Genomic DNA, 25378 nt, shown 5'->3' with positions numbered 1-25378 from the left:
AATTAGTCTACCGCTCTGAGACGGGTGTCATTCATCACAGAAAGATAGGAGGTAGGAGAGGGGGAGATAGAAAGGAGACCATGCGGGTTATAGCTATATGCCGGCTGAATACTTGATCGTGGCGTTGAGGAATGTGCTCTCGCTAGAGGAGATGGGTGCCAGCCAAGCAGGCTAATGCTGGATTAGAGTGCAGCTCAGCCAAACATTTAGCCCTGCTAGCTTAGAGCGTGGTTCCTTACCTTGAAAACGGAACTCAATCCTGCACAAAAAAAATAGAAGAAATACTAAAAAACGTGTTGATTCAAAGATTTCATATACCAAAAAAAACAGGGATGTAAATATGCTCATAAAAGAACAGACAACTTCAAAAAGAGAAGAAGTCAGACTGAGCTTGCTGTATTTCCTGACATGTCCCTAATTTGTTTCATATACAACCCGACTTCTTTTTGCAGCCAGAGACTGTTAGAAATAAATGCTAGTTTAAGGCACCTCGCCATTGGCTTCACTTTCTAGACCTGGAGGTTGCCGCCTAGTTTTGGCCGCATAGAAGCAGCTTCGATGAGCTTGAGTTTTCAGTTTTTCTCTGAAATGGTCAATGGTGTTGTAACACTGTGCTCCTTGTGTCACCTGTAGGTGCAGAGGGCCGGGTCTCATTTAATTAATCATTCTGCTCTGCAGCACGGCTGCTCTTGACCTTTTACAAAGAACATAAATGCAGCGGCGGACGGACACATAATTGATTCCTCAGCAGGTCCTGCACCTAATACAGTTGGACACACTTAGCACATAGGCCACGCCAGCAATAACCCTGCTCTGAGAGACTTATTAATTAGCCATGCATAATTTACAATGGATGAGTGACGGAACTGCTAGAGTGAGGGAGAGGACAAAGATCATCTTACCGCAGTAATAATAGTCATTTATTTATGGATGCAGTATTATTTAACAGCATCTCGGAGAAAGAAAATAATACAATGACAGCCGATATTATATCATAAAAATAACAGCATGTAAGGAATAAAACAGCAATATTGTCACCAAAAATATTTAGTGTGAGAAAATGAAGGTGCATGGAGTAGCGATATAATGGCGTATAATAAAAATCAATAAAATGGCATCATTAAGTTCAGTGATAAGATGACAAAGGATACTAAGTGCAATGGAAGGCAATCTATAAAAATTGATTTTGAGGTGAGATTTAAAAAGCGAGTTCATGCCAGCAGACCAAACGTTAAATAGAAGACCGCTCCAGCCGCCCGGCCAGCAACAGATCGATCAACCTTTCATTTTCATCTGGAGCAGCCAAAAGACTTGAACTGGTGGACTGGTGGAGGCCTCTGAGGACAGCTGGAGGTCCACTACTCACTAATGTAATGGCGGCTGTTGTATTAATCAATGTTTTTAAAGATATAATTGGTTTAATAGCCATTTAAGGCTTTTATAGATGGTTGTTCTTCAGCCAGCAGCTTGGCCTTAAATATACACCAGAATGTTTGCGGTTGACCATGTATCATTTCTGAGGTTTTAGCAGAGGTCACTTACCTTGCTGGATGATTTCCATATTTACGATATCAAGTCAGAAGACTTCATGTCAGGCGAGGTGAATTGAGGCTTCAGGCTGTCAGTATGAGCTCACCAGGAAATTACAGCTGTAAATGATTGGCACTGAGATTCTGTGACGGGTGCAGGTATATGTGTATTTGTGAGGCATGCTCCGGCTTGATTTCTGCTGCACCACATCTGTTTTGCAGGCGTGTCTGAGTCAGGTAGTGGCCAGCCTCCACCTAATTGAGGTCTCATGGGTTAATGTGGTAAACCTGATCCACACTTCCTTCCTCCGGCTTTGTGATGTCAAGTCTCCGTGTCGTTTAACTCAGAGTTCTCCCTGTCTGGAATGACTCCATCCTGGAGTTGACAAAGCATGAAATGGGGGTGGATCGGACACAGCCGCCAAGGGACTTTTTCCTCTGTGAAAGGCGGATATAGATTTCCATTCCAAAACAAACAGTGTCACAAGCCCTTTGTGTCACTCTTGTAGTTTGTTTTTGCACCATTAATCCCTTGGGCAGGTTGGCATGAAAAGTCAATAGCTTGAAAATGGATGGAACTCAGTAGGTATCATTTACTGCAAAGTATTAAGTCACATACGTTTTTAAGTTCAACTTTATATTACCACATGACCACAGTCAGGATAAACTATTCTTAACTAGAGACGGCCAGTAAGAACTATTAACTGTATATAAGAAGCCATTGTCATTTTGGTTTTTGGCTGTGGCCATCTTGTTTTTTTTGCAACCAGAAGTGACACTAGAGGGCGGAGCTTAGTACAATCTAAGGTTGAATAAGAGATTTTTAGGTGAACAAAAAGGCTTTAATTAACTTTAATTTAATGAATTGAAAACACTGCGAAAGGGTTAAGGTCGTAAAGCGAAAACACAGACCTGTCAATCACAAGGTAGCCCCGCCCTAAAGCACACCCTGCTTCATCATCTATCTGACTCTAAATGGACCATAACTTACTAAATGAACATCATGCTGTATTGAAGAAGACTTGAAACTAGTGATGAGACTTTAAGCTCATGTTTACAATGTTTACTGAGGGAATAAATCAAGAGAGAAGGAGGCCAAAACCTTCCTTAAGTACATACAGAATATCAAAATCGAATGCCGTGGAATTCACTGGGAATTTATGCTCCTGACAAAATAAGCCCTCACAATGTCAATGCCCACATGACTTTGCCTATAGTGCCGCACTCAGGAAACTGCTCACAATTTGGCCTCACTGATGATAGGCATCAATCAGTATGTTAGCATTGTGAGGGACAGTGATACATGCAACCTCCATGGGCCTGAAACGTGAGATGTTTTGGGGTGGGGTTTTTTTGTTGTTTTTTTGTATCAGTCTCATCAGCTGTATAGATGCAGTGCGGCAGCAGCATCGTGATGTTACAAGCCCTGATGCAGACAGAGTATTAAACATTTTAAAACCTTGCTGTATTGAAAAACATAATATTATTTAAATAGAAACCTGTTAGGCAGCCTTTGGGGACCAATGCTCAGTAGCTCTGATATGGTGAGTCACACTCCGTCCCTCCACTGATGTAACTCTATGTCTTTGAGCAGAGGCTTGCGGGCCGATTGCGTGCAGACACCATGGACACCCTCTGCCCTGTCACTGTTTAATCAGACAGAAGATCAGACCTAATTCATCAGTCCTCAGGACTTTGCCCCATTTTTTCTACCTCACTGCTGCATTGTGATGCATGCACATGTGCAAGTACACACAAAGTGCATTCATATGATTTATTAATGTCCAAGAGACAAAGGGACGTAAATTGTAAAGTTATGGTGCGACAGATTTACACTGGCAAGAATCATGTTCCCCCCTCCCCCCTTTCTCTTTCTAAGAAGACACACACACACACACCCTGAAACGTTAACCGTAAACATCAATACTACATGTCGAAACCTCAACCATTGTTGTCGCATTTATCTTAACTTAATTCTAACCTTGAGCTTAAAATCTGAAAAGGGGACTGACTTTTGTCCCCAAGTGATCTTCCATTTCCTGTGAATCTCTTGTGCAGGTTAAGGTAATTTGTTACACAGTATTTTTCACAACAAAGTCACCAGTGCTTTAAATGGATCAAGATTTAAAAAATAAAATAAAATAAAATACAATACGATAAGATAAGATGAGACAAAATAGAATCCAATGAACACATAGTTCTTTCCCTCAGATTGACCTAACCGCCACTAAGACCATATCCTGACCCTCAAACAGCCCATTGAAGAAGTGAGAAGAAAGCCAAAATGTCCTTAAGTCCTCAAAGAATAACATCACTATCCAAAACATCATGACATCATGGTCCTTACAATGATGGAAGGACAGGACATACGCCTCAAGCTGATGACATCTTTGTAAACAAGCATTAGTCTTTCAAGTTACTACAGTAGGAACTTATTATGTTCAGGTTCATTAGAGTTATTAGGATCAATGCATATTGACTGTGAAAACAGCCAGTCAAGTAAGAAGTTCGTTAATGACATTAACAATTACAGATCTGCAGGAGTCTAGAGACCGATATTCCATCTGGTTAGTTTTTGGGAAAATAAATATAGACAATGCATTAGAACTACAGTAAATGTAAGGAAAGGGGCAGAAATGGAATCAAACATTGGAAAAAAGCATTGTACAATGCATATTTGGGATCAATAGGTCAGCAAACGCCACTCAGAGAGACTTGGGCATGAGGAAAAACAGAAAGTAGGTGCTATAAATGAAATCCCCGGTCGATAGGAAGCTTTTCTCCAAACCTGTTGAGCCCTCAGTCAGTGTAATGTAGCAGACCGTCAGTCATCATTATTGAAAAGCACTACAATTATACTGAACTGACTGACTGAACCAACGGAGTATTGAACAATGACAAAATAACCAACCGGCAAAGAGGGAGGGGCTAAATCATCTTCACTAATCAATGGAATATTTAACCTTTGACAAGTTCAGGATCAATAGCTGTAGATGAAGGAAACCAACACATTTTTTTCTATTACATTTTTCAATTCTCTATTCAATTTAGATTATTAATATTGTTCTATAGTAATGCTATATATAGTAATTACGGCTTTTCATGAAGAAAAGACTGCCCTACAGACTCCTCCTCCATGCCCTAACCTGGAGAGATGCTCCTCTTAGATCTTTGCACAGCTCATATTCATATCATTGCACTACACCTCCGTCGTACAGTACCGTCTCCGAGGGATAAGAGCAGAACCTAAAGTACAACATCTTCTTTTTGTGAGCTTCCCTGCTGTGCAGCACGTCAGTCACCGTGGAGCGTGTGCTGCTATCTCAGAGTTCAGAGAGCAGACACTGATGGGACAGCGTGGGCCTCCCACACAGTCTTCTCCGTGTTCAACATGAGCCGCTTTAACTTAATGAAGAAAAGAAGGAGCACAGCGCAGACAGTGAACCCGGCCACCTCAATTAACACTTCAAACAACCCCCGCACTAGCGTGACGACAAAGCTGAATATTTCAATGAGGGCAGTTCTATCTTCTCCGATTTGTATCCCCTATTCACACAATATTATGGCAATGATGGCAGATGTAAAAGGTTACAGTGAAGAAAACCCAATAACCTGTGCCCATAAATCTTGTTTTAGAATATTCATGAATCAATAAAGCTTGCAAAATCCTTACAAAATATCCAATTTCAGAGATGTCCAAGTGAAATGTTTGGTGCTAGGACAGACCGGTTATGGCCCCATTAGACGAGTAGTAAAGTATACAGATACATCTGGATGAGGCACTATTCATCCAAGCACGGAAATCCTGTCTTCGCTTGCCCCCACTCAGTCCGGGTCAGAGCACGAAACAGCATCCCGAGCTGGTAGGCATTGAATGTCACGCTCAAGGACATTTAAGCATGCCGGCCACTTGCCGAGCTGGAACCCTTTGGTTCTCCTTTTCTGAGCACCTGGAGGCAGTCGAGACTGCCAACTCTTACAGTACACTCTTGATAGTATTTATTCATTTATTTAAAAAAGAAAGGTGGCGGTGAAAGGGAGAGGTGTGTGGCGGTGTTCTTAAAACAACAGGAAGTTAGTTATTGTAGTTTGACCTGTTAATTGGCCCGCTAATCAAAACGGTCAGATGTCGGAGCAATTAAGGTACTTTGAGACTCAAATCAGGGCACACATATGCTACACTTAGATTCAGTGTGAGGATATTTTCTCTGTGTATAGGAATCTGTTAAAAAAATATGCTTCATGTAAGTCCAAAGCCTGCCTGACCAGTTTTCTTCAGTATCAAAGCATCCATTCATATTTGTTTGTACACCACATGGGTACATTGCAAACAGGAACTGCTTATAGCCAAATTCATCATACTTTTAATGATGCCAACATGCCCGAATGTAAACAACTATATGGAAAAAATAAAAATGATGCTCTGAATCCACGGCAACTTTACATGCGAGCGTTAGTCGGACTCCTCCTCAGTACATTTGAGGTGGACGGAATTTTGTTTAAACAAGCAAGCAGCTGCCAAGCTAGAACCCTGGTCCTCCATTATTTAGCAGGCAGCTCCTACTACTTTTACTTTATTTACAGTACTTAATCATTTATTACCGTTTCGGCGACCTAAAGCTCCCTGGTTATTAACTACATCGATATGGGCCCATTGCCAAAGCCTATTCCTGCTGAGGCTTCTGCCTCAGTAAGTTTCCCCAAACAATAATTGCTTTTACAGGACAAAGGCAGATGCACTGTGGGCTCCCTGAGCACGAGGGTCTTTTCCCCAAAAAGGCGCTCCTCTCCACAGTGACTGTCTGTGCTCTGCTGGCTGCTTGCCTAATTAAAGGTCAGTTAGCTAGCTGGGTGCCAAAGCGGCATAAACACATTAAAGGGAAATGCCACTCAATAACGCAACTCGGTGGAGGTTTGTGAACATCGGGTGCTGTGTCCCCTTGCCTGGAACACCAATATCGCTCTCCAAGCTAGGGCTCGGGAGAGGTAATGAGCTCGTACTGGTGCGACTGTTCAGTGCCTCTCAGCTGTCAGAGCAGTTTAAAGTGGACATGGAAGCCTTTTTTTGTGGCGCAGTAAAAGGATCCGTCCTTTGAGTTAAGTTGTTCATCCAACTTGTGTGCATGTGTTTTTTCCCCCCAGTGAGCATGACTTGGGTGAGGATGACATCTACGACTGTGTGCCGTGTGAGGACGATGGAGATGACATCTATGAGGACATCATTAAGGTGGAAGTACGACAACCCATGGTGAGAACATTCCATCACAATTCCTGCCTTTTTATCATAAAGGTTTTTTTTTGTGAATTGTTAATGATGTAATTGTCTCAGGTGTTTGTCATATTTTTAATCTGCTGCTTGCTGACTAAAGGGTTGCATTTTGTTAGTCACCTTAGACACAGATGCTTCTTTATCTGGTGTACATTAGACAATTCTTATTACCAGGAAAGAAACAATGAACTAAAAAAAGAGGAAACACACACTTCTTGGAGGAAGACCTACCTTCGTATTTGCCTGATGTCATATCTCTAAAACGCACTCCGATCTCTTACACAACTGGTGATTAATTTGACTTCTGACTTGTACTGCTTTGCCTTTCCCATGCTGCAGATCAGATACATGCAGGTGAGTGCCGCTGTGCTTGTGACTCACCTTACCCTGTCACGCTAACTCCCTCCACCACTTCATTTAAAACGAACTCATAGCATCCCAAGAGAATGGCCTGCCAGTTAGATTATTGACCCGTGCCTGGGTTGGTAGAGGGGAGCCCATCTGGTGCAAGGTGTGACTCAGGGCCATTTGGAGACGGTTGTGACTTCAGCTCGGTGACATCAGCTCCACCACCAGCTGCCACATGAAAAGCACGAGACAAATAAACGTTAACCTGCTGGCTTTGCGCCCTGCTTCTGATTGGTTGATTACATTCTGGATGGAGGCCTTGACTAGACTTGCATGTCTAAATTGCTAGTTCCACTTTTTGTATTATCTGCACAGGTTATCAACAGCCAAATCGGTTCCAGATGGCTTTGTTAGTAACCCTGCAGGCAGGCCTGCTCAAAACCCTCCCACAACATAGAAAATCTCTGTAGAAATGAAGCCTCTCTCTATGACGTTCTACGCCAGCATCAGTTTTGGACTCTTGTCAAATTTCCGCTTGTTACATGCGTACATTTTCCTTTAAAAATAAACTTCCGGCGTATGTTTACTTCCAACAAAACCTCATGGTTAGGTTTCGGAAAAAATTGTGGTTTGGGTTAAAATAAGTCCACTTTAAATAACTGCACTTCTTACTTAACTGGTGTTTCTAATGCAGATGCGAAAGGTCTGGGAGTGAGACTCAGATGTCAGGACTCTTGACAAACGCTCTGAGTCAATCAGTTTTTAACTTGTCCCAATCCTCCAGCACCCACTCAAAACATGCCCGCTTGCATGGCTATGACTTAAAAACTCCCTATTCATCTACTTATGCATACATATGCCTTGTTCAGCCAGCTAGCCAGCCCACACATACAGTGACACAAAAAAGCTCTGACGCGTCCCTTTCTCACCAAAGTCATTGTCATCGCCACCTCACTTTCAAATTGTCAAACCTGATGGACGGCACTGTAGCTCACTAATGGTGCATAGTGTGAACTTGTTTACACACAGACCGTTTTAGATTCTTGAATGCATTTTTCCTTTGGTTCCACTAACTATTGCTTTCCATTCATTTGCAGACTGTAGGAAAATCAACTAGCAAATCCAATCAATGTGATTTTGCCCAGGACTCCCTGGAAAGTAGAATTGATTGTGAATAGATTATCCTGTTAAAATAAAGTAGAACAGACTCTAGAAACCAGCTGGAGTCGTGTAATCCATCACAGTCAACATCAAGTCCTCGTTCATCGTTGTCAATGTTTCATTATGGTTGCATGGTAAATTGATTGGGAAAAGTCGGCACTGCATTATCTCATACGGACAATGCTATTTGATAGATTAAACAACTCAAGCAAAGGAAATGAATAGAAGCCATTGACCTCCTGCAATGGTAACAAACACCAACATATATTACAATTTCCAAAATACAGCGGCAAGGTTTGCAAAAGGCTTAGTTATCATGATATATATGTGTTTTAAGAATGGACTGAAACATAAAAGGCCACTGGTATGGTCCTAAAGAAAAACTGTGTTTGTACGTCACAAATTTAGATAAATAATCAATGTGAAACTGGCATCATCTTGAACTCCATATATGTATGAATATCATGCAATTCCCTGTGATCATCACAAAAACAATCCTATAAACGGTAATCGCAAGGAAACAAATGTAAAAAGATAATCAATGATCCAAAATCATGCAGTCTAATTGTCCTGTCTCATTATATTTCCTTATCTCGCCGTAGAAGATGGGTATGACAGAAGATGACAAGAGAAATTGCTGCTTAGTGGAGATCCAGGAGACGGAAGAAAAGTACTACAAGACTTTAGAGGACATTGAGAAGGTGAGTGCACATGCAATGTTGTGTTAGAGTTTCCTTTTGTCAATTCTTCTTTGTTGGTGTCTTAGGCCTGTGGGCCGGGTCACAGCATGGAAATGTCAGCTATCGGCACATTAATTGGAGGGCGCAAATGTCACAGGAGCCGGTCAATAGGTTTATTATTGGCTCAGCAGGAGACACTAAACCCTGGGGCTCTAAGAATAGACACGCACATCACAGTTGGCAGAGTATATTACTGCTGTATGTGAACACAGAATCCAATACAGTATCCAGCATTCAGCTAACCCAAAAAAAAAGAAGCTATTACTTACACATCACACATATTACATGGCCTCAAATTGTGTGAGAATATTCCATTATTTTCTCAAGAATCTTTACCTCCCACTGGTGTGTTGTTCACCTACCCATCACAGTTTCTATATTTCCTTCTGTGTTACTGCTGCATAACACTAGTTAGTGATTACAGTTGTGGTAACATTGGACACCCCTACAGCCGGGACAAAAAGCAGACAAACTCGATTTGCATCCACATAAAACAGCAGATTATGTGTGCGTGAAGAGTCATAAACTCGCACACATGCATCATCTCTCTCCGTGTGATAATGAGCCATTGTTGAGCTCCGCGCTGCTAACACATCACTTTCCGCATTGACAGATTTCGTTCTCGATTTGATGGAGCGCCGCAAATCACGCGCTCCGCTAATTTCATTAAATTAAATGGGCATCCTGTGTTTTGCCGCGTCGGCCCAACGCGAAACTAAATGGGAATAAATAACCCTCTCGTGATCAGAGGACTCGTTACGCTTAATTGAGTTGGGGTTAATAAAGCCTCATTTCTTCATTGCTTCTTAGTTGATCTATTTGTTATTGTTTATGATGATGGAATGTGACAACCATAAAACAATGTTGGAGAAACAATGGGCAGGTTTCTCTTCCGTAAGCATAAGTGCAGCATAGGGAAGAGCTTTATGCTTTGAACTGACGGCAGATACAGTATAACTCCTGCACCCTGTAAACAACAATATGGTGGCTCCATCTTCTACAATATAGTGCGAAACAGATCTGCTAAAAGCTCGGCCATAGCTTTATTGAATTTCATCCATAAACGTTTATAAATGAAAGACAGACAGACTCTGGGTACCGTATTTGTTTCTCAGTTGATATTCAATCTTTCCCCTGATTGTTCTCTCGTTTCTCTTTAGAATTACATGATCCCATTGAAGCAAGTCATGAGTCCACAGGACATGGAGGCTATCTTTGTCAATCTTGAGGTGAGGACCTGCTCAAGCAAAGAAAATTAATTCTATACAGCACGCCTGAATGTCCAGCACACCAAGTGAATAATTCAATATGTGTGTGGGTGGCCGAATGAATAAAATACAGGGTGTGTTGTAGATTATTAATGGTAATATTCACGCTTTGATTTGCACTGCGATTTTGATGTCACAGGTCAATGTTTTCATCACAAGGGGGGGTAAACAAAATAGCATATGTATTTTCGGTATTTTTAGTTAACTTACAGTGACTCATTGGCTGTAATTCTTGTTGTACAATTTGATCAAAAGCAACATTTCAATATTACACCAACTACCAAACTGTGAACACCTAAAGGAACATTAGGTAACACTTTATTTAGTCTGCCTACAACTAGTGTATAGAGCATTTCTAACATGGTAACAGCTTATTCATTGATCTGTTTCACTTAGTCTGTACATGTTTAACTGATTATCTATAGAGTATAGAGTACATTGAGTAAATGTGAATTAATTATATAAATTTATCAACATACCTACATATTCACAGACCAATTTAGTTGAACAAATGTAAAAATATGTTCAAAATCTGTTGAAAATAGTCAACAAACCATTTCATGAATGTTTGTTGAACATGATCGACTAATGTTATACAATATGTATATAGAAATGTTCAACAAATGTTTTACCATGCGTTAATACAAATCTACAGACGCTATTTGGTTATGCAAGTGAAAATCAACTGAATCAAGTAAAGGATATTAAGTTTAAAGCAATAAAGGGTTTGACTGCAGTCAGTTGAATATTGGGACATTCATTTGTTGAATAGGAAATAACTATCCATGGTATAAGTGGTTCTTTTTATCTTAAAAACGATGTATAAAGGATGCATTATAGTAGAATGGGTAGATTGTAATATGTATTATGATGTGCACTCAGGATGTAATAAAGGTCCACTTCGCCCTCCTGCGAGCCATTGACCTGAACATGATCACTGGAGGAAACGGCCTGGGGAACATCTTCTTTGACTTCAAGGAAAGGTTAGTAATCTGAAATGTGTTTGCGTTGTTGATCCCTGCACAAGCAGATGCTGTTCATCTTTTGGTACATTGAGTATTAAACCCACTTGCAGTTAAGAGGAAGCTGCAGATTTGCTTCCCTTTTAAAGTCAGTAGGCTGCATCATGGTGAGTATCCACACATCGCTCAGAGGATTGCTGGGATTAGTGTTAAAAGAATTTAAAACAAAATAAAATGTTTGAGGAAAAGCTGAGAAAGCATGTAACCAATTGTTCCCCATTCAACCTAAACGGTGAGAGTAAATCCACTAAAGACTGCATCTGCTTGTCACAGTTATTCCTGCAATGTGCTTTTATTTTCTTAAGAAGTACAGTAAGAATACATTTCAACTGTTTCTGCAGTTCACTTTATTTCAAGTGCAGCCACCTGCCTTGTCTGTTCTGTTTCAAGATAATCACCCGCACTCCACCATGTATAGAGGAGGTGGAACTTTGGGTTGTGCTGCTTTTGCACATTACCATACCACCACAACCTAATACAAGTTTTCATTTCATCATTTATTTAACTTATATTGATATTACGCATTTTTAATATATTTGTTGTAGCTATCCATATATGCAACCATATATATTACTTGAAAACATAATTTAGTTTTCCTTATAATTAATGCATTGCTTGTTATTATTACCTATACAGTATTTTTCTTAATATTCTATTAATTTAAATATTTTGGATATGTCTTTTTTACATTTTATGTCTGTCTAGCATGGAGGGGCCTACAACGACATTTCATTTTACAAGTCAGAATATTCTCACTGCACGGACCCTTTGTTTCACTTGTTTTAAGAAAGGCATGTCTTTGGAGAGAAGGAGGGGGTTTCTGTGGGGTGGAAAGCAGATGTTTATCAGCAAAAAGGTTTTCCTCTCAGATCTCAATCTTGCCCAGCTGCTGAGCAACGTGTGGATCATTTGCATCCCCGAGGGGAGTGGTGATTTGCCTCCCTGCTGTGCCGAGTGTGGCTGCTTCATAGGTAATGGTGATGATGGTGATGATAGGTTCTGGCCCTGGTCATAACTCCATACACAACCGTGGATATGCCACTCTCCTCACATGATACACCCATTACTGCAAGAGTGAGTAACACACCACCAGATGTGTGTGCATACCTGTCCGTGCATTCATAAGCATATTCTATTCTTCTGCTCAGTGATCCTGATAACACGCATACTCTTTTTCCCCTCCTCCTCAGCCTGAAACAGGCATTCACAGTATTTCTTTGGGCGACGTCAGTTTTCATAGGTAATAGGGTTGTCGCATGCTTCTTCCTTAAGCCTAGAGGGCCATGTAACACAAAGTTGGTGTGACATTAGAGGCTCAATTTCTGCTAATAGACAGAGGCAGGCACATACTCTCTCCCTCTATCTCACACACACGCGCATGCACACACTCCTACTGTATCCCCTTCCCTGTTCAGCTCATCTGACTCTCTGATCTGATTGAACAGTGGTTGGGAATCTTCATTTGCACGCAATCCCAGATAAGGTCCAGCTAGCCAAAGGTCCCCGTAGAGAACTGGCAGTTTGTCTCGTGAAAGCTCAGAGGATGCACATGGGGAGAGAGAAACAGGGGAAACACTGGAAAAGAGTTTGGCAGAAACAGTAGTGTTACAGTCCTATTGTGTTGATTATAACAAAATTATACTTTACTTGTAAAGTAATTATATGGCCAAAAGTATGTGGACTTGTTGAACATCAAAACTATTGATTAATTCTACTCCCCATCCCAATCCTGGAAGAATGACTCCCATCACAACCTTTTATAGCGCCAAGGCCTAGGTTACAGTTGGCATTACATCGTATCCCAAAAGTGTTTAGGTCAAGGCTCTGTGCAGGATAGTCAAGTTATTTCACACCCAACTGGGAAAAAGCATTCCTTTATGGACCTAGCGTTGTGCACGAGGACACTACCATGATGAAACAAGACTGTCAAACTGTTGCCGCAAAGATGGAAACATGCTAAACTGCGATATCATCGCATAATGTAGCATTACGATTACTTTCATTGGAACTAAGTTGTCCAAACTGTGAAAAAGGAGCCACAGAATAATAGTACACATTCAGTCTTCTACCATCCTGAATGGATGTTAACCTTCTATCGCTGACAGAAATAACTAACATTTATCTTCCATTCATAAACAAATTAGCTGATGACATGCTGTTCTTTGTTAATATTTATCTTTAGTGACATTCTCAGAAATGAGAAGCAGGGTTATTTTAAGAAAACGGTTCATTAGATTTGCAGGTTCTGTGCCTCACAGGCTTTGACTTTGTGCGTGTGATTGACGTGTATACCTGCCTCATTATAAGCCACCGGGGTGTCTTGTCTCTCTGTGGCGATAAGCAACAGGGACCAGGGGATTTGGACTCGCACAGCACCGCTCTCATCGGGCATCTTGGCGATTTTTCTGAGGACCAGGCTTGGCATAATTAATGTGGCTATCTATGCTTGTAAGTCCAGGTGACCTTTACAACAATGTGCTTGTTTCTTTCTTTCTTTCTCTCTCATGTTGGTGCAAAAGATGAAAAGCTTTTTTTTTTCTTCTTTTGGTCATTTAACTGAATGCCGTGCTGAAAATGTCACTGGTTTATCTCGACTACTTCTCAATTTTTAAACAGCCAGAACTGGGCTAAGAGGGAAAGTGGGCTAAGGGGAAGCTCTATAAACTAAATGGGCATCTAAGTACGCTCTTGTTCATATCCTCATTTTCGACATTCCCCAACTCATTTACGGAGTAATCTTGGCTTCCTAATATCATTGCAGTCCCTAATCATGGCTGCACTATGAGCCTCTTTATTGGAGGTCTTTGCTCTATGTTCTCCTCCATTTACTGTGTGCTGGAAATGTTGAGTGGAGGTGAGGGGGTCCCAATGCCATGTGCCAGAGAATATTAGCTGGCTCCACGGCCTGTCACTTCTGGTTTGCTTGGAGATTGGCTCAGCACGAGGGTGGGGGGGTGAAGGCCCAGGGCGCAGTTACTCAAAATTGCATTTTCTGTGAAATAACATGCACGACAGCATCCTCATTATTCAAGAGGCCAGAACAGCAGGGCGATGTGACAGCCCTGAAAATAATTCAAACAAGCAAGTTTTTACTGCACCAGCAAACTCTCCAATGAAGGAAAAGTGTGTGAAACAGCTCTGTCGTTTAGAGGTTGCTGTGTAGCTTCTCCTTTTCACTATAGCCTGTTTGCAAACTTCTTTTTTCAATTTCTCCTGTAGGTTTTAGGCCTTGTGTTTTTGTCCGTCTTTATTTCCGCCTGTTCGTACTTACGCACGTTCATACGTCCCATTTCCTGGAACGCCACGTCTGGCCCTGAGGGAATTTCTTCAAATTAGGCACAAATGTCCACTTGAATTCAAGAACGGAGTAGAATTTGGTGGTCGAAGATCCCAGAAAAACCTTGAGGAATTTTCATTACAGCTGGTACAAACATCTACTTGGACTCAAGGATGAACTGATTACAACTCGATGTCATTGTGAACTCACAAAACAAGAATCCATATGCTGATTAATACACTTTCACTCAAATTAAAATGTCGTGATGACATTTCGGACAAGCATGAATGTAAACCGCACTTCACTCTTTGGCGAAGGCAACTCTCAGTTCTAGTTAGTAATAAGGAAAATCAACATATGCTCAAATGCAAAGAAGGCAAAGAAGGCATGTGATGAACACAGAACCCACATTAAACCAGCAGCATTATTAATGCTTCACTCTAGCACATGTTGGACCTTTGAAATCCCACTGCAACTGTTGGGCTTCATACGCGTTTGAATGTGCTGCATGAGATAATGGAGTAATGCTGCAATAACTTAATTCACTTGCTCTGAAGATGTCTAAGTTTGCTTTCGTTGTTTTGGGAAAAGCCAATATAGAGCTTAATTAGACTATTCCAATTAATATTTACGTTTATTTTTAATTCATGTTTGCAATTTAATCAAAACACTGTATGTACAATACGGTATTTTAGATTGCAAAGTTTCAAGCAGCAATTCAAGGAGAAAACAGGGCATGATGAGTCGTTACCTCCCACAGTGATGTGTTCAGACGTGGTGTCAAGTTAGAAGTGTGCTTATCGCCGTGTCACCGACTAATTACGCATGACTGTGCCAAGAGTGGATGCGTGCTGCAGTGTGCGTGTGTGTCATCAGCCCTTTTCTTCCACTGCCTATCTCAGTGAAGAGGACAAAGCCTCTGACTAGCCTCTCAAGTCTCAGGCGAAAGGCTGTTATTAAATGTGTGAATATATAACTTATGTCCACACAACACGGCGTCAAATGATCCAGTTATCGCTTAACAACACAGTTGTGTGTGATTTTGTGACCCTGGGTGTGATATTTTGGTGCCAGATATTGACGATTTTTCTTTTCTTTCTTTTTTTATGCACTAAAAACCTACAAGGTGTTGTTGTTGTTTTTTCAATCAATGTAATTCATCTTCTGTGTACAGTACAAAATACTGTGTTATTTTCCATGCACACAACTCACACAAATCAAATCAACTTATATTGTCACACAAATACACAGCACAACACACACAGTGAAGTTAAGCCTCTGCATTTAACCCATCCTAGTATTAGGAGCAGTGGGCAGCTGTAACTATACAGTGCCCGGGGAGCAGGATGGGGATCCAGTGCCTTGCTCAAGGGCACCGCATTATGCTCCCTACTTGGTCCATGTGGGGACTTATCCAATATATGATACAGCTGTGGTACGCTGACCTATTTTCATGTTACACATGCCGACGTCCACGTAGAATGGGTAGAATAACCTGAATAAATAAGCGTTATTATGCTATTGTATCTTTTTCAGTTCCACGAATCAAAGTCTTTTTAATTTTCCCAAAATGAATACAAATTAACCAGCTTTACCATATATATATATGTGTGTATAAGAGATACCAGTGGATTCTCCTCTTTTTTAATTAATACCCTATGTCATTTTTCTCTTGTCATTTTGGGAAAGCCCTCCTAAGCTGAAGAACACATTCATCTGACATATCACCACTATAAAGCTGTGATGGCTAACATTTAGCAAAACAGTTGCTTATTTACACATTGGGCTGACAACGTGCTGACATTAGAATTCATTTGGAGTTGAAAGTCAGTCTGTAGTCATTCTCCTTGTAGCTCTGGTTTGGTTTCCTCCATCTCCTGACAACACCCGGCCCTCTAGCTGCTAGATACATGTCCCACTTTCTTCATCAGTTACTGTAGTTTCTAACTTTGTATGGCTGCCATTTGGAGGTGAATGGGTAGCGCACAGTGGGTTTATCAGAGCTTGTTTGCTTGGAAACAAGGCTGGTGGGATCCCTGAGAACAGATGTACTGTAAAACCAAAACTGCAATCTTCAAGAGGCTAAAGTGGGCTCCAATATCACAGCAGAATGGTGCTGGCTGTTTGGTTGGACATGTCGTTTGTTTGCTGCAAATGGAAACTTAAAAAGAGATTGAGCCCTCAGGCAGCAGAGAACGAGCCTCTGGCTCCAGGCACACAGTGGTACTGATGAAAACACACTCACTCACACACACACACACACACACAAACACACACACACACACACACACACACACACACTAAAGGACGGCCTTCTTTTAAACTAGACCAGATAAACTTTCATTCACTCAGCTTTTGCCAATACTGTGGGAGAAACATATTTCTGGACCCTTTCAGTATAATGTTCCTTATTAAGCAAAAGTAGTGACCCAGGTTTTTGTCTTGAAACATAGTTTCCACCTATTTTTTAAAGGCCATATAATCATTTAATAAAACATGTACAATCAAAATATATTAATGATTATTATCTTTTTCATACCGTCATCTCCACTGCACCCCCCACTTTCCTCTGAACGTTCTTTTCAATTCAATTTATTTTGTATAGCCCAGAAATTTGCCTCAGAGGGCTTTACAATCTGTACACATACAACATCCTTTGTCCCAGGACCCTCACGTCGGAACAGGAAAAACTCCCCCCCACTATTTGCAGAGAGTTCACCTATTTATTCTTTGTAATTTACCTCGTTTCCGCACAAGGCAGCAGAAATAACTGACTATGCGGCCAGTGCCAAAACGTTCGCAGGGTGTTGTTTTCAGAAGATATTTTCTGGACTTTCGCAGAAGGTTGTTGACCTAACGTTCATAGAACATTCGTGAGACATGTTTCTCGTAGGGGGTGCAGCTGGGGGTGACACAGTATGTGTAAATGTGGCCTTTAAAAAATAGGTTGTATACTTTGCTGAACCTCATACTGCATCATCTCCACTGCACCCGCGACCTGAACTATTTCCTGTGAATGTTCTTTGAATGTTAGGAAAACAACGTTATGCGAACGTTCCCGAAAATAACTCCCGGCGATTTTTCTGTGAACGTTTTGAAAATACTGCATGCGAACGTTCTGTCAACGTTCTGAAAACAACGGATCATGGACGTTCTGCAAACATCCTGCAAACGTTCTGCGAACGTTCTGGCACTGGCCGCTTAGTGATTTCTGCTGCCTTGTGTGGAAACGAGGTAAACAACAGAGAATAAAGAACGTTCTGAAAACAATGCCCCACTGCTGGTTACCAGGGCTCATCACAGCATCTTTTCCAACTTTCTTTTAAGGCCATGCACTGATGAATAAAGATCGAGCCTTAACACATTGTACAAGTCCTTTAAGAAGAACATTGAGCATGTCTAAGCTGCTCAATGCTGCTACACTTTCAATTTGTTCATCTTTACTTTTCTTTAACATTTCTCTTATTCATTTTCTCTAAAATGTTCTATATATTTCTTTAATCTTTCTACTTATGGCTGTCAGAAATATCTTACATCTCTCAAACTCTTAAACTGCTATAATGATTCCCACATTCACAGCAGGAGCCTTTCACACTTCTGTCCTGATAACGTAATATATGAAGGGTGTCTCTTGGATCCTCGCTACGCTGCACAGTCCGCCTGCTGTCTTATAATTGATCAAGACCCCCATTAATCTCAATCACTTTGTCGTCCTGCAGGGACGGTAGCTGAGGGGAGCTGTCTCCCCTAGTGTGGATCAGGCCTTAATCAGGGGCTTGTTAACCCAGAGCCAGTTTAACCAGCGTAGGAGCTTCACTGCAGGGGGGCTGTAGTCAGAGGTCCGACTGGGCTCCAGTGAAGATCCAGGGATCATCACTGGTGGATCTCTGAGTGGTGGAGGAAGATCAACCGTTGAATGGGCCTGACAGAAATTCTACTTTCAAGAGGGACATTTTCATTTACTGTTGCCAGTTCCACCTCTGACAAACCGTTTGATACACTGATAATATTTTAGTCTCTATAAAGTAAAAAAGAAATTGAAAAAAGAGCCTCATAGTGTTGATTCCATCACAGTCATTTAGCAGACGCTTTTTATCCAAAGCGACTTACAATTCAGAGTCCATCACATTTCTACACCGTAGGCACAGCTACGGGAGCAATTTTGGGGTTAAGTGTCTTGCGCAAGGACACATCGACATGCGACTAGAGCCGGAGATTGAACCGCCGACCCTCTGATTGAAAGACGGCCCTGCTATCCACTTAGCCACAGTCGCCCACTGTGTCTTCAGAATGTCTACAGAATGCTGTTTTTTCACCAGGCAGCAGTTCATAACAACGATATCAAAAACTATCACATAAGGCAAAGCAAACAGTCACATTTGAAAAAATGCAACCAGCAAATGTTTGGCATTTCTGCTTGAAAAATGCGGATTCTTTTTTTTGATTGATACATGAATTAATCGACTAATTGTTGCTCTGATTCTGCACATAATTGGCCCCTTATTTGTGTTCTCGCCCCCTGTTACCTTCACCTTCTTTTAGTGGTGGATTTCAGAGCCGTGCTAGTAGCGAGAGGACCTTTTTTTAAAAGCAGCATATCACTTTAAATTGATTTTCACTTTACGGCATCACACATCCAGAAGTTGTGTTTCCTGCTGCAGGAGGACACAGTCATGGGCCCTTTTGCTTTGGACTGTGGGGGAAGATTGAAAATTAAATCAAAAGGAAGAAGCGCTACTGGGCGCACAACGGGATGCTCCACATGCTTTTGGGGGGATTTCCGCTTGCCGCTAGCACGGCTCTGAAAAACTACCACTGAAGTGAGTCGTATGCACGTGGAAGTTAAAGTTGAGCACAGAACTTAAAAATGTATTGGAAAGAGCAGAAATCAATGTGATGTTGTAGTTTTATTTCCCCTGCTCCGTCGTGCAAACTTTCCCTGCTCGGTTTGTGTGCTGTTCTAGCGTCACAGATCTATCAGAGGCTTGATTAGACTTAAGGGTGCCAGCTCTCTGCGCCACCTCACCCCCACTCAAGATTCAGATTAAGAAACCGGAGTACCAATGCTACTACAGCGGGAAGGGGGGGGCACTCTACCAGCATTGCCAATGACCTACTTTGACTAAGTGAGTGAGAGCAGTGTGTGCCACATGCAGTGGCATCCTCCAGGCGGGATGACTTTGAACTCCCTCCCAGCTGAACCCAAAGATCTGTGTCAGCGTCAGCATTGTAATATCTAATGAACCACAGCTCTCATATCCTCACCGCTCGGAATTAAGAGATTTTTTTTTTCTTTTTTTCCCCTCACACGCTGATAAGAGGAACTCTGCAAAGCAGCTGATATATAGCAGCGTCTTTCATTAGTGCTCTGTGATTACAGCTCATTGGCAGGAGGATGCCGCCCCTCCACATATTGCCCTGGGATCAGAATCCAGTCATTACTTATTCATGGTATTCACGCGCAGTCCTAATCATATTTATTCACATATTCATTTATCTGCCCCCTATAGTACCAAATGACTCTCAGGCTGACCTCTCAAATTGTGTTATTAATCTTAAAAAATGAATATGCGGTAGATTGCCGAAAGGCACGAACCAGTTCACAGCTAATTGTGGACTCAAACAGCAATCTCCTTTGTCCAGGTGCTTTTACAAAGGTATAGACCCAACCTTTTTAAAAGAGCCTCATTAGTGCTCATTAAGCCTCACTTCTAACCATACACAAGGCTTCGCAGGGGATCTATGAGCCCACGTGTTTCATGTATTCGCAGAAAATATCGGAATCAAAATCTCAGCTGTGGATTTCTCTGAACAGACATGAACGTTTCATCGTTTAGAGCTTGAACATCCGTAAGACGTGTTGAGCTGCAGAAAGCCTTCTGGGAGTGAATCTAGTTAACAGCTTAGAAATGAAAGAGACTGTAGACATGCACTACTTGTCTTTTCAATACTTTTTATTGATAGACCACATTTGGTCTTTACTCAGATTGCTTTTCAGCTTTTTTTTACTTGTAGGGAAAGTAATGTGTTTGCTGTAATAGAGAGGTGTGTGGTGTGTGGATTGTACCCACCTCACTATCCTGTACAACATTTTACAAAGAAAATGAATGTTGACCAAATTGTGATTTTGAGTCTCTTTTTCTAGCACAGTGTAAACAGTCTGCAGAAGGAGCCACGGTCAAACATGAATCTACGGTCATTTATGTTGTTTGGTGAATGTCCCACGGAGGACGACGAGCTGTGACAGCGTATGTTGTCTGACAGTTGTTGTTGAATTGTGTCCTTCACCAGGTTGTTGATCTACGGTCAGTACTGCAGCCACATGGAGAACGCCCAGAAGACACTGGATGAGCTAATAGCAACACGAGAGGACGTCAAGATTAAAGTAGAGGTAATGACCTCCATCACTCACCACAAACAGATGACAACTCAAGGATTTGGTGCATATTTGTGAAGAGAATACATCACAGTGCCGGCAGTAAACACATCTGTCTGCTTATGAGGATTGACTGACAAAATGACACCTGACAGACACATTCGAAGCCACAAGACGATGCAAAGACTTTCAACAGAATGCGACATCGACGTATTATTTCTTTCAGTCATTTTACCAAAGAGAAAATACCAAACTCAAAGTGATGGTTAGATTTTTTTTGTCTGTGGTATATGTGATAATAAACTCAATATTTTTAGGTTGTGATGTTTGGTATCACATGGATAAATAAAGCACGGTGTAGATTTAATTTAATTGATTAATCAAGAAACAAACAACAGACTAATTAATAGGGAAAATAGCCACGACATGCACCCCTGTTAGTCATTAAGACATCATCAATGTGGTAAACTACATATACTATTACAACTATATAACAATTTGTTTTTAACAAAGTGTGGATTACTTTTCAGTGCTGTCACTCTGCACAATGAGGTAAATGGAGACAGCAACCACGTTTCATTGGCAATTATGCAAATGTCTGCAATGAGATTCTATAGAATCGGAAATCTCTTACAAAATCATTACACATTAGTATGAAAGTCTAACTATTGAATAAATGATGACATTGAATAACTAATGAATTAAATAAATCCATAAATGTGGTCCAAATTTGCCGGGGTCATGCACACATTTCATTAAATTCAGAAGGGCAAATAATGTAATTTGCAAATATGCTGCCAGAGATGTTGAGTTCATAATATTTTGTTAGACTGAACTCAACATTATCTCATCTCCATTGGCGAGTTTATACTGTTCAGAGCAGGGAGTTTGTAGCGACTGCCTTCGAGAGGTTGTGTTAAATGTACTCGAGTTCAGAGAAAAAGTTGTATCGCATATATGATTTGAATCTGGAAGACATACTGTACAGTCCATTTCAGCTGCATGTCATTCTATTATATTTGTGCGCTACTATTGTTCTCTGATCTTCTTTAGAATAAAATGAAGTGATTAAAGAGGAAGCCTACTGCACGTCTGAAATAGTAGGCTTAAGGCTAATCAGCAGTTAGCACGGCCAGAACAAAAATGGCTCTTGGAGCTGTCGACAAAAAACAATTGACGTGATTACAGACTGAGTAGTTGGCAGGGAGATACGCTATCTGAAAATACTCGAGCTTTGTAACGGGGTCAAACAGCTTCTCGCTATCTTTTTATACACAATGAGCTTGTTTGTAAAGATGGATAGGCTGTCCCTTTACAGAAGCACCTACACAAACCGGGAGGGAAACCTGTAAGATGATGCTAACTAAAGACTGTTTCTTTAGGAGCCAGTGCAGAATTAATAGAAATGTGTGAAATGAATCAGAGGCATGCAGGGTAATTACGTCACAAATAGCTGGAACGACCAGAGCTTTTGTTTCCCCCGACGGAATAAACTGGTCTCCTTATTGCTAATGGAATGCCCCGTGAATGTGTGGAAGCAATCGCAGCAATACAACAAAACCCAATGAATAATTAAACAATGAATGAATGCTTGTTAGTAGGAAATGTTCAATGTGGCATTATGCAATGTGTTATGTGATAACCGCGTGTTGTTCAACAGGAATGCACTTTGAAAGTGCAGGAAGGGAAGTTCAAGCTGCAGGATCTTCTGGTGGTTCCCATGCAGAGGGTGCTGAAGTATCACCTACTACTGAAGGTAGGAGGCATCACACGACTGCAGCAGTCCATCTTTGAAAGCCCTCCAGCTCTCTGAATGTCCGCGGTCGGATGTTGGTCATGTCTTAACGAAGCACATTCTTCATCACTTTGACTGCAGCAGATGGAATGCAAATTGCTATTTCACACTTCATACTTTCCATCTTTTAAATATCAAACACTCACCCCCCCCATTAGGCTCAAAAGGTGGCTCTGAAATGTTGATTCTACATGGAAGGTGTTGCAGTCAGCTTGGATTCACAGCGGTTACAGTGGCCCAGTTTTCCTGCGACAACAAAAGTATCAAAACATTAAACAAAATCTCCTTTTTTAAACTACTTCTGCAGCAGTATCTAGTTGCCTCTTCATCATACTGTAGCTACAGAGGTCCGTCGGAAGTTGCTTATCTCACAATTTATTGGTAAAGCAGTGATTGTCAATTTTCATCCAGGTTTTTAATGGACTGGCTACAAGCATTGTGGGTTGAAGAGTCAAATCTAGTCACAATCAGCACCTGAATTGCAGGCCTCCTGTAAATAGCACCATGGTGAAAGTTGTATTTTGTTGAGGTTTTGCCACAGAGATGATTTCTGCTGTAACTTGGGCTGGTGCTAAATAATTATCCTGCATCGAGCCCGTCTATACCTGACATTGAGCTTTGTCTGGCGACGGTTCTGTCATCACTTCATGTTCGTGTTCACTTCACTTCTTTGTATTTTTATATCAAAATCCAACCATCCTTTCTTCCTGTGAAACTAAATATGACGTGTGCATTTGTGTTGATCTCATTTATAGACTTGAATCATTTTAGAAGTTTTTATTGGACCAACAGCAGATTATTTTAAATCATTGCATCAGGTCAAGTGCTTCATTTATCAATCTCTTAATTAGTTGATTGATGGAAGATTCATTTAATTTAAATGGCTAATTAACAATTTTTAGTAATTATCAAAATAATAATGCCAAACATTTGTAAGATTTCTGCTTGTCAAACAGCCCATTTCCCAACAAACAGAATGATTTTAGGTTTTAACTGTTGGTTAGGAGAAATAATGAGCTACGGGTATAATCATTAGTTGCAGCCCTGCACTGAAGCCCTAATATGCAAATGTATTTAAGCACAATGTCTGACCGCTCGCATCACAGCCAATAAATGTCTCCCTGGAGCTCTCCTCCTGGTGTGCTAAACTAGCTGGCCACTGTAATATTCCCCATGATTAATTGACTTTGCATCTCAATTATGGACGAGCATATGAGTTGATGATGCAGTGCATAATGGACTGGGATGGAGGCGAGTGTTTGCTTGAGGTGATTGTGGGACGACGCAGAGAGTGCTGCAAATTGTCTATTAGTTTGAATCAAACCCCTGCAGAAGTCTCAAGCAAGGCGCTGAGGTCAAGTCAACGGCACACTAATCCAATTAAACACACCCCGTTTCACTGCTTCCAACAGCTTTGCAGTGACACACCGCTGCATGCTGTGGCCTTTGGGCATTTCAGACTGACAAGTCCCGTTTTTGTGTGCGCGTGGGCCCAGTCATGCACATCCCCAGTTGATGCTGTATAGATATCATCACAGTAGCGGTTCCCTATTTAGTACGGTGTGAATACACGGCTCCGTTCATTTTTTATGTACCATAGCTGCACTCTCAATAAAGTGAATTCAGCACAGAGGTAATTCTCCTCAAGCAAGGGTTTGCATACTTGCATTATTTTTATGAACCCATGTGATCATTCATATCTTTCATCTAAAGCTTTATGGGCCGTCCAGCAGCGCGCTGTCAGTGGCCAGTTTCGCTTGTGCAAAAGTAACAGACCATGGTATGACAAAAGATCTGTTGAGTCAGCAGGTCACTTAGATAGAAAAAAAATGGAAGGTAATTAAGGTCAAATAGGGCCCAATAGCATTACTTTCATCTTGGTTGGTGCTGCTGGTGGTGGGGAGCCAGTGAGGGCTGCTATCCTTCTCGCTGCACTAATAACTCTTACTGATTGTTCGGGGTGGCTGCACAGTGGGGGTTGAACTGGGGGGGGATAGTATCCTAAGTGTAGAAACACAGGAACGACAGTGCATTTGATTTGTCACAGCAGGGAAGGCACATGCAATGTATTGTAATTACATTTGTCCTTTAACTGTCATGATGAGTCAACATATGTCATTCCAAAATAGGAAAAGGGGGAAAAAAGCTGGTGAAAGTTAAAGATGCTACATTCTGTTAAGCCTCAGTTCATAAGTCAAACAGAAATAAAAAATAAAAAAATACGGTAATTTGTTTATTTATGTGTCATATATGATTTTTTTGGACACTGCTGATGAATCTGCCAACTGGTTGGACAGCTTGGTGACATTTCATTTGTATTCACCCCCAATAAGCTAGTGGAGGAGGCAGGAGGCAGACAATCACAGATCAAAAACAATGTAACATATTTCTTATCGATTGGCTTTGTGGAGGAAGAACATGATTTGCAGGGGACAGCATGTTTACTGTTATCTTGTTTATCATAAAGGACAGTCAGACCTGGAGGCTAGATGTCTCCAGCGTCCTTGTGTATCTCAGTTTCATGTACATTGCCGTTGATGGTGTTTAGGTGCAACTTATTCTCAGCCACAACAGTGTCCATACATACATACAT

The 25378-nt window shown here is 41.3% G+C and overlaps 1 protein-coding gene across 11 annotated transcripts in view; it reads left to right on the top strand.

Annotated features, from left to right (window-relative positions):
* The window catches only part of vav2 (vav 2 guanine nucleotide exchange factor), a 180406-nt gene that overhangs the window by 137235 nt on the left and 17793 nt on the right, over positions 1-25378 (top strand). For 6 of the 11 annotated variants that reach the window (XM_031855839.1, XM_031855833.1, XM_031855837.1 and 3 more), the window contains exons 5-11: positions 6672-6777; positions 7138-7152; positions 8910-9008; positions 10208-10276; positions 11198-11298; positions 20906-21005; positions 22651-22746. In XM_031855839.1, coding sequence (XP_031711699.1) covers positions 6672-6777; positions 7138-7152; positions 8910-9008; positions 10208-10276; positions 11198-11298; positions 20906-21005; positions 22651-22746 — 586 coding nt within the window. The remainder of the gene's footprint in view (positions 1-6671; positions 6778-7137; positions 7153-8909; positions 9009-10207; positions 10277-11197; positions 11299-20905; positions 21006-22650; positions 22747-25378) is intronic. The other 5 variants (XM_031855842.1, XM_031855838.1, XM_031855840.1 and 2 more) reach the window with 3 other exon arrangements.

Source organism: Anarrhichthys ocellatus, unplaced genomic scaffold (genome assembly GCF_004355925.1).
Source record: "Anarrhichthys ocellatus isolate YVR2014 unplaced genomic scaffold, GSC_Weel_1.0 scaffold16, whole genome shotgun sequence".
Taxonomy (NCBI): Eukaryota; Metazoa; Chordata; class Actinopteri; order Perciformes; family Anarhichadidae; genus Anarrhichthys; species Anarrhichthys ocellatus.
The sequence above is the reverse complement of the archived record's forward strand: the minus strand, read 5'-3'. Positions and strand labels throughout refer to the sequence as shown.